The following is a 17,371-nucleotide window of genomic DNA, read 5'->3' on the forward strand; positions in this document are numbered from 1 at the left end:
AAGCATATTTATGGGTCTCCTTTTTTCCCCGTCACACTTTTATCCACTTTGACCTTTAAATAAACAACTGTTTGTTCTGCCAGTAAACTTAAAAATACTTCCTGTGTTGGCATGCAAACTGCATTAAGTCCACCATGCCATGGAGGGCAGTTTTGGACAAGGCAGCACAGTATGGAGAGAAGGAGACCATTCTCCCTCGACTGTCACTCGTTACCAAAGCACCTCTTCCGGCTAGGGCGAAGTTTTTGCTCACTTAGCTACACCTTATCTTAGCACCTAATTGGAGCAAGGAAAGAAAAAGCAATGAACAGAGGGCATGTACTTCCCCCGCCCCCCTATGCTCTTATTAAGCATATGCTATGAAGAGGTTCTCACAAAAATACTTTGCTGTGAGTTTTTACAATCTCTTCTCAAGAGCTTTTTTTCCCCCTCAAGAATTTTCAGTTAAGAACTGAGTAAACTTAAAATCTCCATCTTTCTCTCCTTCCATTATCTTCCATAATTAATGTTACTCTCCCTTCAGAGCAGGCATCCTCACACTGCGGCCCGCCGAGGACATTCAGCCGCCCGCCAGTGTTTATGCCCCGTTTTGTTTTTACTTCAAAATAAGATATTGCAGTGCGCATAGGAATTTGTTCATAGTTTTTTTTTAAACGATAGTTCGGCCTTCCAACAGGTCTAGGGACAGTGAACTGGCCCCCTGTTTAAAAAGTCTGAGGAGCCCTGCTGTAAAGTTTCTTATTGGAGCAGTTCCTAGCAATCATGTCTGATGTACAAGTTCGGTTTGAAGTCTGAGTATTAGTATCACATTTAGTTTCAGTGATAGGTAATATATGTATAAAACAAATAGGAATGTCACCACATACTACAACAAATACACAAGGATGAATACAAGTTGTTTTCACACACACACACACACACACACACAAAACAATTTCTAATCAAGTTAGGCGAATAACAAACTCCCAAGACATCAAATACTTCAAACACTTGGCAGTCTCCATTACAGAATGCCAGTCGAGTGAAGCCCGAAGACTTTATTGGTAGTCATACACAGTTGACTATGCCAGCAATCTTGGTGTTTTCTTGCTATCTAAGTAAAAATATGGTACTTGGACATTTAAAATATCAATGTAATAATCACTACAGTCTCACTGGATCTTTTAAAATTTTGTTAAAATTTGCCAAAGTCATGATGAAATACAATTATTGCAGCTACATTATTTGAAAAAGTTAATATAAACTATGCTAATGACAAAAATACATTGAAATACATAAACATCACAATGTAACACAGCAGAAACTCATTAATATGAAAAAATTAAATTAAAAATGTTAGAGAACTTGGGAATTTTTTCACTTTAGCAAAACAATCTATATATTTTCAACTTCTTTTATACAGATTACAATAAAATACTTTTGAAAAGTTATGACATTCAAATGCTTTATTTACACAAATAATATTGCCAATACTAATAAAATTGATGCCCTTAGCGAGAACTGTTCTGCTAATCATGATTTTAAGATGATTTCTTTACTTCATTTTATATTTTAATTAGCAGCTAACATTATATATTAATCAGTTCTGTGCTGACAAACAGAATCCTAGCCAAAATACTGGTTCTCAAAAGTAATGTACATCATATTGCTTGGAGCTAAACAACCATATAAAAGAGGTCATTTTTTTAATCTAACCATTGATTATGAAAGATGACTGTCATGTCCAGGCAGTGTTGAGTTCATGATGCTTTTATTTACAATCAATATACTTTATTGAAGCTAACATGATTTATAAGTTTCTATGTTGATTACTACAGTCTCTTAAAGTTACAAAAATATTATATAAAATACCACAGGCTTTAGGGGATCTAACTTCATGTGGTTCTAATACGAGCAGCTGAAAAGTGCTTATAATTTAAAAATAAATAAACTATCGAGGTAAACCAGTTACAAGACAGCAGAGGGCTGTAATCCTCGCTAGAGTGACAAGAATTGCTCAGTAACACAATTGCTAACAAAATGGGGAAGCAGTTGGGTCAAACGTTTTGAAAACCTCTTTCAGAGACTTGTCATCTGCTTCTTTATTGGGATCATGAGCTAGAGTTGGGCTCACCTGTCCCGGCTGCCGGGCCTGCCTTGGATCGCTGTATGGGGGTCTGATTAAGCCTGTTAATGCTGGGATGGGAAGACTATGCACTGCTGGGGCCTGAACCTTACCAGAACTCCTGACAGTCTCTGCCTGGGGGCCAACTCGCTCATCGCTCATGGCTTCCACATCTGAAGTGGTTTTCTGTGGCAGGATTGCTTCTGGAGGAGAAAGCTCCTTTTTGCCACCACTTTTCATACCACCACTCTTTTTCTGGTTGTCTGCATTTTCCCCTAAGGAGACGGTTGCTGGCTCTGATGTAGATGATAGACTGGGCTCCCGGGGATCATACAAACTAATACTACTTAGAACCGAACTTGAAGTTCCCAGTGGAAGGCCAGCTGAAGATGACAGTTTAGGGGCATATGGAGGCAGAACTCCCGACCCAGAATTGCTACTTACTGGCCCTGGAGGCTGTGATGAACCAGGGTTGGGTCTTGCTAAACCACACCCTTGCTTGCTGAACATACCCTTAGATGTGTGTGACTCCTTCGTAACCATCTGATGGGACTCGGTACTGGGCAATCTGTGAAGTCTAGGATCAAAATGTTTTTGAAGCCTGGGATCTCCTAATTTACTTCCTGGACTATGTAAGTCTCCAAATTGTTCTAGGCAACCTTCTCTGTGTGTGTTATTTTTGGCTTTGGCTGCTAACTTCATATCAGTGGGCACTGTGTTTTGATGAAGATCACTTTTTGTGTCCCATAACCTATTGAGCCTCTGGTCAGCTATGAGAGGGGGGAGAGGTAAATTGATTGAAGACACTGGATCAGGCTTAGGTAAAGGTACTGGCAGTAAGTCTTCTGGAGCCCACACGATGTGCTTTGCGAAGTTTGGCTTGCTTAGTGTAACATCCATTTTAATGTGACTGAACTGTCTCAGTTGCGACCTGGGATCGTGGAGAACTGCACCAGGTGAAGGATCCACTGGTATAAAGACAGCCTTTGCTCGCAGTTCTCTTTCTGCACCGTCATCATCGTCTCCTCCCTGGGGGTTGACACCAACATTTGCATGCCGTATATCACACTTGTTTCTACCAACAGAAGAGCTTCCATGACCACTTCCATTCCCTCTTAATTTCCTGGGATCCCACGCAAGCCTGGGATCCAGTGGAGTGCACTCAGAAGGTTTTCTAACACCTTGCCTTGGGAGAGCCCTAAGTCTAGGGTCAGCCACGTGGTGCACTTTACTTTTCTCTTTAGCAAGTCTTGGATCAGTAGGAGTGCTGACTTCGGTGGGAGGTTGTTGCTGATTCCTTAAGTTTTCTGTTTGTCTTTGTAATGTTTGCAGTATGGACTTGACACTGCTTCCTTCTTCCTCTTCACTGCTGGAATACCAGTTAACAGTATCATCTAAATGCAGAAAAGAAAGTTAATTATAACGAATGACGTATTCATATCTGGCCTTATTTAAAGAAAAAACCAGATTTCTGAAATAAATGTAGTCTAATTTCAAGTAAAAGAGCTTGGTTAAGCACTCTGCTGCTAAGTGAAAAGTTGTCACTTTAACCTACCAGCAGCACTCTCTGTGAAAGAGAAGGCCTGGCCATCTGCTCTGGGAAGGAATGCCCTGAGGGGCAAGTCTATCCTGTCCTATATATATTATTATAAGGGTGCATGGGGGAAATGCCAGTCTCAACAATGGTACTATTCAGATGTGACATGACCACTATTCTACTGTATACTATAAAGGAAGAGGTGTGACACATAAGTATGTGTGACAACCTTCCAGTCAGAGAAAAGAAATGAAAAGTCAGGTCTTCTCACTGCAACACTGAAGGGAATTCAGAAGTGAGAGGAGTGTATACGGAGGGATTGAGGGAGAAGCTGAAGATTCCTGGAAAGGAATCCTAAAATATTTGGATCTCTTTAAGCAACCCCTTAAACTTCAGAGCTCTGGATTGTTCAGGAAGAGGATGAGATATAAAAGCATTTTTGGAAAGAAAAGAAAACACTAAAAATGACGGTGAAAGGAATGTTGGAAACTGAGCAAATAAGAGATAAGGAGGGAAATCTTTCATTTATACCTTCTTATCTGTTTTGATATTTGACCCAAGTGGAATATTTAGCTTTTCAAACATTTAAAATTTAACAACAAAACTAATGTCCTAAAACTTATATGCTTCAACTTTATGAGAACACGTGGGTCTTATTCCTGCAGCTTACTGAATACCCTGCTCTGTCCAACAAGTTTCAGAAATTTAGCTACCAGGGGTCTTCTCTAGGAGAGTAGGAAGGGACTGTTCGCAGATGTTTCAGGGGAATGAGTCTACTTCTCCATTAAAATGCAGACAGGTCTGCACTAAATTGAGCCACAGAGTGAAGATCTGCCCTTCACATTCTTGTAGGAACGTACAGCCTTAGGCAAAGGTGGCAGGCTGGGGCAGAGGGTGGGCTGGCTTCCTAGAACATTTTCTATCTGTAGAATATCCTACATATTTTAGTTTTTACCTCATTTCATTACTCACAAATGTGTTTCCGCTACCTAGAACATCAATATATGTGTTTGAACAGAGCAGTGTTTATAAAACGAGCACTGATATTTAGGCTGGGGTGTGGTTTTAATTAGCATATGCTGTATCATAATGCAGAAAGTCTTAAAAACCTATTTTTAGAAACTAGAGCTCTTTTTTCTGTTTGCTGTCTAGGAAGCTTAGAGCTAGGCTTGTGATTTACTTTTTTACCTGATACAGTTATTTCAAATATTTCTGCATACTAATTTCACTCCTTAAAGGATTAGTTGCTTCTACATTTATTTTCCTTTTCACATCAATCTATTTTATAAGTAATCTTGAATCCTTTTAGAATGAACGTGCACGAATTAACGTAAGGAAAGTAGAAGAGTAAAGATAAGCAAATGGAAAACAAATTCCACACAGGAAATAAGAGTTCACAACTTTTAATCTAAAGAACCATCTATAATCTATTAAGGGGCCACAAGGGTTGGGGGGTGGGAAGAGGAGCTGATCCCAAGGGCTCAGTGGAAAGTAAATGTCTAGGAAAAAACAATGGAGTATATGCACTAATATGTCAGATACAATTGATGTGTGGATTGTAACAAGAGTTATAAGAGCTTCCCATAAAATTATCTTTAAAAAGAGATGAAATTCATAAAAGCCTTACCACGTCTAATAAAGACAAACATAAATGCACATTATTTCTCTATACAGAACAACCCTCATAGAAATATAAATTATTGTTATAAAATTTAACATCTAAAAAGTTTTAGTTTATAAACCATAAAATTCTAAGTTTATAAATTTACCATAAAATGTTTTTCTAAGTTTTTGCAATTAAAAAAGCAAATTTAAATAGTGATATTTCACTTTTTAGGATCAATTCATTCCTTGAGATATTAGATAAATGAAGAGCTAATGTTACCTTCTTTGAAAAGGTAACAAATTATGTTTGTGTAATACTTGGTTACAACTGGTTTCATCAAATTTTTACCTAGTTGTTGGTAAGTTTCATGTCTAAGAGTGGCCAAACATCAATTTTTTAATTCAGAAAAAGCCTCGACTGCTCAAAACTTTTCTCATGCTTATCTGAATTAATGAATCAATTATATAATTAAGTTATCAATTATAAATCAGCACAGTAATACAAAAAGAGAAACTATTATCTCCAAATATTTTTTATATATTAAAAGTAATGAGGGGGCTTTAAATGCTCATGGAAAAAATGTAACAATTTCATTCTCTCTTAATTTTTTTTCCATTAGCATTTTGAAGCTCCCAAGCATCTAACTAACACAGAACCTTAAGAACACAGTGTATGCTCAGAAACTTTTCTGCAATAACTGAAGCATTTTGAACTTGGGCTTCTAAAAGTCCATATCTCCTTATTGAAAGGTGTTATGTTCTGGTTCCATGTCTTTTCTTTCTAGAAAGGTGAAGGCATTCAATAGCAAGTCTACTGGTCCAGACCTAACAGTTCAGTTTTAGATCTAGCCACCGGTTCAAGCCAAGCCTTTTGCAATTATTTATTAACACAGTAGTGGAAATGGGAACCATAATTAATGCCAAGGAGATAGGGGCTGCAAGCTAAAATGGAAATAGAGAGTTCAGAGGAACACATCTGTACTATTTTAACTTATTCAAGACTATCTGGACCTAAATGACCCAAATAGGTCAAATGCTAATAGAACACCTGCCATACCTTCTTCCTTGCTTGGTGCCCTCTGCGGTTCGGTGCTGGTTGTTTCTTCATCTTCTTGGTATTTCTGAGTAAGTCTCACAAAAAGTGCTCTCTGCACGGCAGGGAGGAGGCCTGACGTGGTCACAGAGCTTTGGACCATTGCACTGCTGCCGTCAGACCCACTCCCTTGGTCATGTGCGTCTTGAGCAAGGGGAGGTGGATGCTGAGCAAATTCACCAGGCCACATCTCTTCTATGTCATTAACACAAAAAGAGAGAGATGTCAATTTAGCATGAAAACAAAACAATATAAATATCTATTGTTGTGGCATCGATTCTGACTCATAGAGACCCTTTGCGACAGAAAACAACTGCCCACGGGATTTCCAAGGCTGTACTCTTTACTGGAGCAGATTGTCACATTTTTCTGCTGCAGAGCAGCTGGGGGGTTGAAACACTGACCTTTTAGTTAGCAGCTGAGTACTGCATCATTGCACATTCAGCACCAGGGCTCCTTGATTTAGCACTACACATCGACCCACCCCCCACCACCCCCAAATGTCTTGCCATCGAGTCAATACTGACTCGGCGTCTGAGACTATAAATATGTTATGGGAGCACATAGTTCCATCTGTCTTCTGAAGAGGGGCTAATGGGTTTGAACCACTGACCTTGCAGGTAATGCAACCAAGGCTTTTTAGCACTGCTCCAACCACAGCCACTGAGTTGACTTCCACTCATAGTGGCCCTATGTAGGGTTTCTGAGGCTTATGGGAGCATCTTTCTCCTGCAGAGTGGCAGGTGAGGGTGAACTGCTATAATCCACTGCACCAGGAGCTCCTTAGCACTTGGAACCAAATGTACTGCTATAGAGTCCATTCTGACTCATAGGAGCCCTGGTGGATTATACACTGGGTTGCTAACTACAAGGTCGGCCACTCACAGAAGAAAGATGAGGCATTCTGCTCCCATAAACATTTTACTGCCTCACTCACAACATCCTTTATATGCCAGAAAGATTTTATGTTGAAACTCTAAGCAAATGGGGCTTGATCTCAAACTCACCTGCAGCAGATTTAAGGAAACTGACATACTCCCTTGGCCTTCAGGGAGAAGCAGCAGATGACTGCTATCCCAGGGTTATGGAATTGGGGGAGGGGGAGTCTTTGGGCTTTGGATCTCGTGTTTTGAGGGTGCCTAATGAATGTGACCTGGGACTACCATATATTTACTATTTTAATGCTCTCCTTTTCTTATGACATGTATCGATCTGGAAAACATGGCTCTGCCTTGGGAATGAGTTATTACAGAAAGTTTTGCCCTATCACTAACCCCATTGCTCATTAAATATTGTCTACTCACTTAAGCATTTAATCTGTACCAGTCAACAATCCATCTATTGTGGTCTGAAAAGACATCCTTTAGCTGTATAATTTCCTTTTATGAACAGTGCTTGAAATTCCATACCATTGACTAAATTAATGATATTATCAATAGAATGACATGCCTAAGGGCAGCGGTTGTCAACCTGTGGGTTGCAACCCTTTTGGGGGGTCTAATGACCTTTTCACAGGGGTCACCTGATTCATAATAGTAGCAAATTGCAGTTATGAATTAGCAATGAAAATGGTGGGGGGGAAAATTGGTGGGGGGGGGTGGTCACCACAGCATGAGGAACTGTATGAAAGGGTCATAGCATTAGGAAGGTTGAAAAGCACTACCCTAAGGGGATGATTTCTTATTTTCTCTCACAGAATGATAATGACCATTTTGATCAATTATAATGCTATATGATGTCTCTAGATTGAACCAGAGACATTTATAAAGCATAGATACACGGAAAGACTTGGGGTTCAACTTCAACTGTAGCACCAAGCTAAGAACAATTCCTTCTTATGGCCTGACCCTGCTTGATACTCTCCCTCGTGGACCACTGAAGAAATGGTGACAGAGCAAAGTGGGGTGTCCAAGGGGCCCGGCTCTCAGAATAACTTCTGGGGTCTTAAAGGCTTGTCTTGAAATGAGCGTTTTTTTTAAGTGTGGCGTCCCCTAAGCCCACATAGAAGCAACACAAGATTGTATGACACAAGGATAGTAAACAATAAATTCTAAATTTAAAAGAGGGAATGGCAACAGTTTAAATTCTGAAAATCTAGTTTGCAGAAAGTTATGGAAGACAGTAGAAGCTCAAAATTCATGAATAGGGTCCCCACACAGATGAAGCCTTTGGTGAGTCCTCTCTGGCCACAATGTGAATACCCTTGCTAACAGACAAAGAACACCATAAACTCAAATGATAGCAGATGTGATTAGGTTAAAATGTGGCATGTTATCATTTGATCTCCTTTTGACCCATTTTAAAGTTGTTTAGTATCTGGGATTTTCTGCTTTCTTTCAATTGAAGTTTTTCCTGTGTTTTTGTTTAGTCACTGTTGGGTTTTGTGTGTTTGTGAAATCCAGGATAGGTAAATGTATAGAAACAAGAACTGGATTAATAATTACCTAAGAATGTGGCAGAGTTGGTTTCGGGAAAATGGGAACTAACAACGAGAATGAGAAAGCAGAAAATGTTCTGAAATTGATTGTAGTAATGAGTGCACAACTCTTCCTAATATGACTGGATAATTTATATGGTATGTGAATCATATGCCAACAAAACCAGGAAAAAAAAGTACAACCTCCGAAACCAACGGGGCAGCTCTACTCTGTCCTGGAAAATCACTGTAAGTTCTTAGCACTAGAGAGTACTAAATTTTACTACTGTGAAATTGTACTAGTGTGAATTATGAGATTATAGTTATAATAACCACATTTCATTATCAAATTATAATAATTTCTATATATCTTTAAAAAGTTATAAAAATTCTATCATTTCACAAGTTTGGTTAAATTGAAAACCTATTTGAAGGTTTTGACTTTGTCACAATTTACTTAGTTTTATTTAAAAGATACGTTCCCACATATATTTGGCCTATTGCCTTTTCAGAAAAAATTATCCTCAGCACCCCTCTGGCTATGAAAAACGTTTGTACCATAACCCATAATCCAGGATAAAGTCTCTGCTTTTGTAAGCTTCTGGGTGACTGTAGCACCCCTCAAGGGACTGTAGCACCACTTTGGGAAACACTGGTTCAAAACATACATCTTTACCGTACCATTTTCTTTTGTCGAAAGCAAGTTTTAACTTGATTTTAGGTTAGAAATGAATAATTTTAAACTGTAAAACTTACCACTTGAGCTATTGGGAAGCTGGAAGTTTTGGATGGCGTGATGTGAGTAGTAATTATCGTAAAACTCAGCTGGGTTTTGTAGAGACTCATAATTGGTGCCGAGTTGCATTTCACTAGGGCTGTGCTGATGTGATGAACCTGGCGGAGAGTGGTTCTCTCGAGGTGCACTCATCACGTGTCCCTGAAAGGCTGCGCAGTGGTAAGCACCACTCATACTCGGTGGTGTCAAAGGTGGGCCTGGTTGAACAAGAACTCCAGATTGGTTGTGCGTGCCTGCGACTCCAGGTGGACCAGGAGGCAAAGGTGGGCTTGGTGACATTGGTAGACCAGGAGGTCCTGCACAAGGGTGATGGCCAGGGGAGCCTGGGTGCATCACAGGACTACTGCATCCCTGAGACATAGTAGGTATAGGACCTGGACTGGACCCAGAACTGTAGATGTGCTGATGGTGTGGGCTGCTTCCCTGAAATTGTGATCCTGGTGGTGAGGCACTGTTATAAAATGCTGGTGGCCTGTAGACAGAAAGAATATTTCTTAGTTCAAAGAAAAAATTTTTTAAGAATGTTGCATTCATAAATAGAGTGGTTCAATGTTTTTTCTGAATTAGAATAGAATACTATGTTTATAAGAAGCAATTTACTTTATATCTTCAACAAATGGAAATATGCACATGGGCCTTGTCTTCATTTTAGCCCACAGTTGTCTTCATTGCTACTTACTCTTATTGTGGAAAATACATGAGTATAATGAAAAATAAAAGTCACCTCTAATTCCACCACCTAGAGCCATATTTTGTAAATTGGTACTTGGGAGTTATTTTTCTAGAATGCAGACTTGAATAAGAAAATGAGGGCAAAAAGAAAAAAAAGAAAATGAGGGCACTGTTATATAAATACTTTTACACTCTTTTACTAACCAAAAGGCTGGCAGTTCAAGTCCACCTAGAGGCTAGTTCTCAGAGATCATTGGAATCCCCTGGGGATGTGATTAAACAACCAGTTCTCAGGGTTCTTTTCCCTAGAGATTGTGGTTAAGTTGCAAATAGAGTCCAGGTGATCCTCATAAGCAGCCAACTTTGGGTACCCAGGACCTGGAGGCACCCTGGAAGAAAGGTCTGCAGTTCTAATTCCAAAAATCATCCATGGAGAACACCACAGTGCACAGTTCTCCTCTGACCCACATGGGGTGCCGTGCATAACAGGAATCAAGTAAACCGCAACTGACTTAGAAAAATATGCTACTCTTCTTTTACAATTTCAAAGTGATTAGTGTTGGCGCACAAAGAGGCTTTTAGTCCTTAGAAGCTCTTTTTTCTGGACATCTTGCTAGCTCTATTATTATTATTTCCTGTGTTTGTAAATCTTTTTAGTCATTTTTATTGGGGGCTCGTACAACTCATCACAATCCATAGTTCCATCGTGTCAAGCACATTTGTACGTATGTTGCCATCTTTGTTTTCAAAGCATTTTCTTTCACTTGAGCCCTTGGTATCAGCTCATTTCCGCAACCCCCCTCCCTCATGAATCCGTGATAATTTATAAATTATTAATTTTCATGTCTTGCACTGTCCGATGTCTCCCTTTACCCCCTTGTCTGTTGTCCATCCCCCTGGAGGGGGTTATAGGTAAGTCATTGTGATTGGTTTTCCCTTTCTCCCCCCTACCATCTCCTTCCACTCCTACTATGGATACTCTCACTATTGGTCACTAGGAGTTTATCTGTCCTGTATTGCCTGTGTTTCCAGCTCTTATCTGTATATTATAATTTTAAGTCAACTGAAAGTAATCTAGTTTATTATTACTAAACCCAAAAATTGAGGGAAGAAAACTATTAAAACAGGAAAAATTAATAGCCATTCTTAATAGTAAACTTAAAAAGCCGTTTTTATCTAGTCATAAATAAATTTGTACAACAATTGGGTCCGTAGAAGATGAAAAAATAAATCAACATCTTATTTTGGTGCTTTGAATTATACATACAAACAACAATTACAGGGACTTGTTGACAAAGCACGTAGGTTTGAGAAAAGCCCACATGAACTCCTCAGCGGCAATGTGTTAACAGCGACTGCCGGGACTTGATGTTTTTTAAGGCTGAGGCCCACAGCTTGGGATGAATAATTTGCCTATGACTTTTTTGCCCTTTTCTTTTACTGCAGCAAAATGGGGCCAACGAAAGGAAACAAAACTGGCAGTTTATTCAGATATTAGACCTAGTTTCTTCTTAATTTCCACACTTCATTCTCCCAATAGCCTTAAAGTTCTTGGTGTCCTTCAGGCCTTTCTCACAACTCCCCAGATGCAATGAAGTCTTCCTCAAATGTACCAGATTTCTTACACACACACACACACACACACACACACACACACCCCACCCCCCCACTCCACCCCCTCTGGATTTCTTACACGTCAACCCTCCCCGACACACACACACACACACACACACACACACACACACACACACACACAGTACTGGAGACCCTGGCAAATAGGGAATAGGAGGCTTGTTCACAAACAGGGTTCAGATTTAGTGGCTGAGAAAACAGACACCACAATGACCTCCTTTTCAAACCTGGCAAAGATAATTTTGCTTTCTGTCTTTACAAACATATCCATCAGTTTTAGGCATCATGATACTGCTCTGGCAAAAAAGCAAGTAGAAAGGCTGGAGGGACTCTCACTTGGAGACCTTTAAGCATCGAGCTGGGAATCTAACCCATGGCAGGGACCATAATGGGAAGATGGTGAGGTCTAAAGAAGAGGCCGGATGCTCGGTGCATCAGTGTAGGTGTGGTCAGCATGTGGCTGAGGGAGACACGTGTCTGGAGAGGGCAGTGGGGTTAGAAGAGCTGTTCTTGGGGCAGTCCTCCAGCGTGTCATGAACCTGTTTGCACTTCTTGGACTTGCTAGACATTTTTCGGTTTCTGGTCTGGATTCCTTCCTTCCTCATAGTCAGAGATCTATTAATACTGTGCCCACAGGCGTTGCAGACCAGGTCTCCATTGGCATTCCTCCTCCAGAGGCCTACAGCCTTTCCTTAGGCTTAATGAGGGCTCAGTTTTGCTCATTCATTTTGTGGCGGAGGTCGCAGGCATTGCAAATGCAATGTCCTGTCCCATCTCTCTGCCCAGAACCTGCACAGAGAAAGGTGGTCTGGCTGGGAAGTTGCTGTGCTGGGAGGTTTACTGTTGTCATCGGTTGCCCTGCAGTTTACACACTCCCTGCTGATGCTGCATCTTGCCTTGGAACTCAACTTGAATCCAAAGCAGGTAGGCGAGTCTCCTAGCAGGCTGCTGGGAGGGAAGAGTCCAGAAATTTAGGAACCTAGGGCAGGTGGGTGGTGATGGAATGGTGGGTCAAGGAGGGGGCCTCTCCCAGTTAGTCATGCAGTCTCAGGAGTGCAGGGACTCATGCTGTCCAGCAGGGACACCTGGTCCTTATGCACTCCTTCTTATCCTGGCGGGCAGAGTCGGTGTGGAAAGGGACAGGACCAGAGTGGGTGGGAAGGTAAAGAGGTGGACTGGAATAGACTGCTGACAGGAAAGAAGAGGAGGCAGGGGTTAGGGGAGATAGATTGAGAGGAGGCCCGGGGAGCCATGATGGATGGATGTCTTGGATATGGTGCTGAGGTTCCAGGGCAAAGCGCTATGGTGGCTGCCTAGGGCTCTGCTGCCATCCAATCAGGACAGGAATCCGTGCAGCAGCGGAGGGCTGCACACCTGCCTCCCATGGTGGGTCGGAGAGTACTACTCCACAGCAGCCCTCACCGAGTTTCCATAGCAGGACGGGACATGGTTGGCTTGGTCATGGATGTTAAAAAGTACATCCACCTCGTCTGGCAAAGGGTACTGTGCCAGGCCCATGCAGGCGTGGCCGAGGCTTGGGTGGTGCGTGTCCAGGTGCAGTACATTGAGCACAGTGATGTGGTGGTTCTTCATCCAGAGTCGCTGGTTCACCTTCATAGACTGGGCCTGCGCTCACGTCCCTCTTGCTGGGCCCAGAACCTGCACAAAGAAGGGTGGTCTGGCTGGGAAGTTTACTGTCGTTGGATGGGGTGGTCTTTACATGATTTTTCAGTGGCAAAATGGGGAATGGGAAATTTTGGAAGGAAAAGTGAGGAAATAAGAGTTTTTTTCTTTAAATATATATGTTATATATTTAGGGGTATTTTAACAAAGAGAATGGGAAGAAAAATAAATTCAGAGGAGAAAAAATGGGGACCAAATATAAAGGAAGGTGAAGATAGCTTGAATTTTCTCAAGTGAGGCTTCCCTTACCCAGTGTGTCCTCTGGAGACTGGGTAGCGATGAACAGAAAGAAAGTGGAGGATCTGAGAGCAGATACAGCTCATCAGGTCACTTAGCTCGCTCTATTTAGCTCTCTCTGTCTCTTAGGATATACAGCATACCAAAACAAAACACACACCCAAAGTTCACCTTCAAAGTACTCTCCATTACACAATACATTTTTCAAATCTGCCATTCCATTCTTGTAAACATTTTTCAAACTCATCCATTTGGATGGCTGACAGCACCCCCCTCATTTTTTTCTTCACCTCTTCTATGTAGTCAAATCACTGTCCTTTCATGTCCCTCTTCATTCACGGAAACAAAAAGAAGTCACACAGAGCATGGTCAAGTGAGTCAGGTACAGTGGAGCAAGAGGCATGCTGGTTTTTGCCCCACGCTAGAGCACTGTGATGGCTACATGAGCAGGTACATTCTAGTGGTGGCAAAACCAGTCCCCCATCTGCCACAAATCAGATGTGATTTTTTTGTCACACGCTGTTAGGCAGTCTTTTCACAACCTCTAAATAGAAAGCTTGAGTAATAGTCTGACTTGGGGGAACAATCTCCAAATTCACTTTCTCCCTCACATCAAAAAACAAATGAGCAGCATCTTGATCTTTTATTTCATCTGACAAGCTTTTTTTGGGTGAGGTGACAATGGTCTCTTCCACTGGCTTGACTGATGTTTGGTTTTGGTGTCTGAAGAAAAGCACCATGTCTTATCACCAGTGATGACCTTGGGGAAAAGTCTGGGTCTCTTTGAAGTTGTTCTTTCAAAACACAGCGTGTTTCCACTCGACGCTCTGATTCCTGGTCAGTCAAAATCCGAGGCACAACTTTTGCAGCGACCCTTTTCATTCTCAAATCTTCTGTTAAAATTTGCTGAACGGAGCTCCAAGATAGTCCAGATAACTTCCTCATCTCTTCAGTGGTCTGTCGTTGGTTTTGGGCACAAGTGCAAGAATTTTATCAGCATTTTTGTCTCTTCAAGAAGTTAACGGATGTCCAGAATGAGGCTTGTCATCAATTGACATTTCACTTTTTGGAAACAGTAAAACCACGCTTGAGTTTTTTCCATAGCGCTGTCCTTGTAAACTGTGTTCAACATCACAACAGTTTCTGCGGCAAAATTTCACAACCGCATGTTGTTCTCTTAAATTGGTCATCCCAATAAAACGAGGCTTGCGTGAAACTGCTTGCATGAAAAAAATTCACTCTGCCTAAAGAGAGAATCTTCCCAAGCGACACCACTGGGTGCACCAACTCAGTGAGTTGGTTGATGCTAGCCCTGTGGGGAAAATGCATACTATGAAGGCTCCACCCAGTAGAACCATTTTTCTGTTTGTTTGTTTGTTTTTTTGGTACCGTGTGTGTGTGTGTGTGTGTGTGTGTGTGTGTGTGTGTGTGTGTAAATAATCAAAAGGTGCCAGGCAGTTCAGTGTTCCTCAGTTATTTCTAATAGTTTTGTCATTGGTTATTTTTAGATTTACTGGAGGAAGCTGACAATGAGTCAGCCTCTCCATTTTAGAAAATCTTTATCTTTTTTGTATCTTTCTTTCATTGCATTGATTAATACCTAATATACACTATTAACAAAATAGTGGATATCCTTGTCTTCATGATTTTAACAGAAATCTTTTTAATGATTCACATTAATTGTGAAATTGCTGTAAATTTCTTGTTTCTCTTTTGCTGAGATCCAGTACTTCTTCCCTGAGTGTTCAAGATTTTTAAAAAAGTCAAGAGTGGTATTTTATGCAAAACTGCAAACCTTGCTGGGCGGGGCTGAAGAGATGAAATGGTTTTGTTAGAAAATGCTAATCTAGATCTGAACAACTTACCCAGAAGTCTTACTCCAATAGCCTAAGGAAAGACATATCTTCAATAAATGTGATAGGGACAGAGAACCGATTGCAAATGATCAACGTATAACTCCCCCACCCCTGCCCCGGGGGACAAACAACAGAAACATGGGTGAAGGGAGACAGAGGACAGTGTTAGGAATGAAAATAACACTTTATAATTTATCAAGGGTTCACGGGGAGGGAGGAGGAGCTGGTACCAAGGGCTCAAGTAGAAAGAAAATGTTTTGAGAATGATGATGGCAACATATGTACACACGTTTGATACAATTGATTTACGAATTGTTTTAAGAGCTGTAATAGCCCTCAATAAAATGATTTGTTTAAAAAAATGTGACAGGCTGGAGGGATATTAACCCACTACTAGAAGAAATTAGATCAGCTGGCAAGTATGAGCATCCCACCCATGTGCGAATGGCCTTCAGGGTTACTTGAGAGAGAGGTTGCTGAAACTGTGTAAGGATCCCAGAGAAAAAAGCAAAGCACTTGGGTCAGTGGGTAGAACGTGGGACAAGAGGGAAGCAACTCTGTTGACAAGCCAGATGTCTGCTCTCTTTACCCGAGCTTCACTACATGATCATAAAATACAGGTTATTTCTAAAATGGGCCTTTTAGGGAAAAAAGTTCTGTCACTTTTGAAAACTTAAAACTTACTTCTTCCCAATCTTGTGTGCTAAATCCACAGTAGGCTTTACAACGATTTCAAAGAGAGATGGAATTTTTTTGAAATCATCAGAGAGATCTGTTGGAAAATCCTCTTCGGGTTCAGAGAAGGAAAAATGTTCTGCAGGGGTTGGTAGGAGCCCAACTCCCGGAGGCGGCTTGGGAAGAGGGGCTATGCCACGTCTCCTAAGCTCTTGTAATTCTCGTTCATCTTCATCTGTGGGTTCTTCATCAGTATTCAACACCTAAAGTTAATAGGTCCAGATTAGTGGTGCAAGTCAGCTGCTCTTCTTCACATTGAAAACAGTGAAGGCATTATTAGTAAACTAATTTTGCCAAGAACAAAAGTGCAATACCAACGGAAAAGGATCAGATATAGCTAAGTTTTAAAGTTGACAAAGAGAATGAGTTTCCAAGAAGAAAGGGTGTTGCTCAAGGTTAATCATCTAACATGCAATTTTAGGTTAAACAATTTTCAGAGGTCATAACAAACCATTTCTAATTCCCTATGCTTACTTTTCTAACACACTATAGTAACAGAATAAAACAAACTCTCAATTTGTCTGTAGGGTTTTGTAAAATAATCTAAGTTGTTATTACCCACTAATGTCTGAAAGTGATTCAAGTTAAATCTGTGGAGTTAAGAAGAGAGGTACAAAAATATTACTCACTTTGTCCAAAAGTTTCTTTGTTTCTTTAGTCAGATCATCATGAGAAAATTTACAGTTGTTTCCTTGGTAACATTTTGCTCCAGTATGATAGAACTTGCAGGGGAATTCACGTAAATAAAAATATTAAGGAACAGATCAAAAGTTAACTGTAAGACTGCATCAGTAAAACTATATTAGTAAGACTGTGTTAGTACTGGTTTCTAAAATTACATTAAACAACTTCTATTAAAATTTTTTACTAAGAATATACTTCAATTAAACAACAAAAAACTTTAAATCTATCGCGCTCTACTAAAACTAGAAAACTACTTTTATAAAACAAAGTGTTTATAATGGTTATAACAAATATTGTATTTTAATTGTGCAAAATGTTACT

The 17,371-nt window shown here is 40.5% G+C and overlaps 1 protein-coding gene and 1 pseudogene across 1 annotated transcript in view; both read right to left on the bottom strand.

Annotated features, from left to right (window-relative positions):
- Window positions 1-978: 978 nt before the first annotated feature.
- The window catches only part of ZC3H6 (zinc finger CCCH-type containing 6), a 75,321-nt gene continuing 58,928 nt past the window's right edge, over window positions 979-17,371 (bottom strand). The window contains exons 8-12 of the mRNA XM_075563133.1: window positions 16,996-17,105; window positions 16,316-16,569; window positions 9,512-10,023; window positions 6,304-6,534; window positions 979-3,498 (exon numbers count right to left, since the gene is read on the bottom strand). Coding sequence (XP_075419248.1) covers window positions 2,012-3,498; window positions 6,304-6,534; window positions 9,512-10,023; window positions 16,316-16,569; window positions 16,996-17,105 — 2,594 coding nt within the window. The 3' untranslated portion in view covers window positions 979-2,011. The remainder of the gene's footprint in view (window positions 3,499-6,303; window positions 6,535-9,511; window positions 10,024-16,315; window positions 16,570-16,995; window positions 17,106-17,371) is intronic.
- On the bottom strand, window positions 12,222-13,472 carry LOC142461550 (trans-acting T-cell-specific transcription factor GATA-3 pseudogene; annotated as a pseudogene).

This window comes from Tenrec ecaudatus, chromosome 11, assembly GCF_050624435.1.
Source record: "Tenrec ecaudatus isolate mTenEca1 chromosome 11, mTenEca1.hap1, whole genome shotgun sequence".
Lineage (NCBI taxonomy): Eukaryota > Metazoa > Chordata > Mammalia > Afrosoricida > Tenrecidae > Tenrec > Tenrec ecaudatus.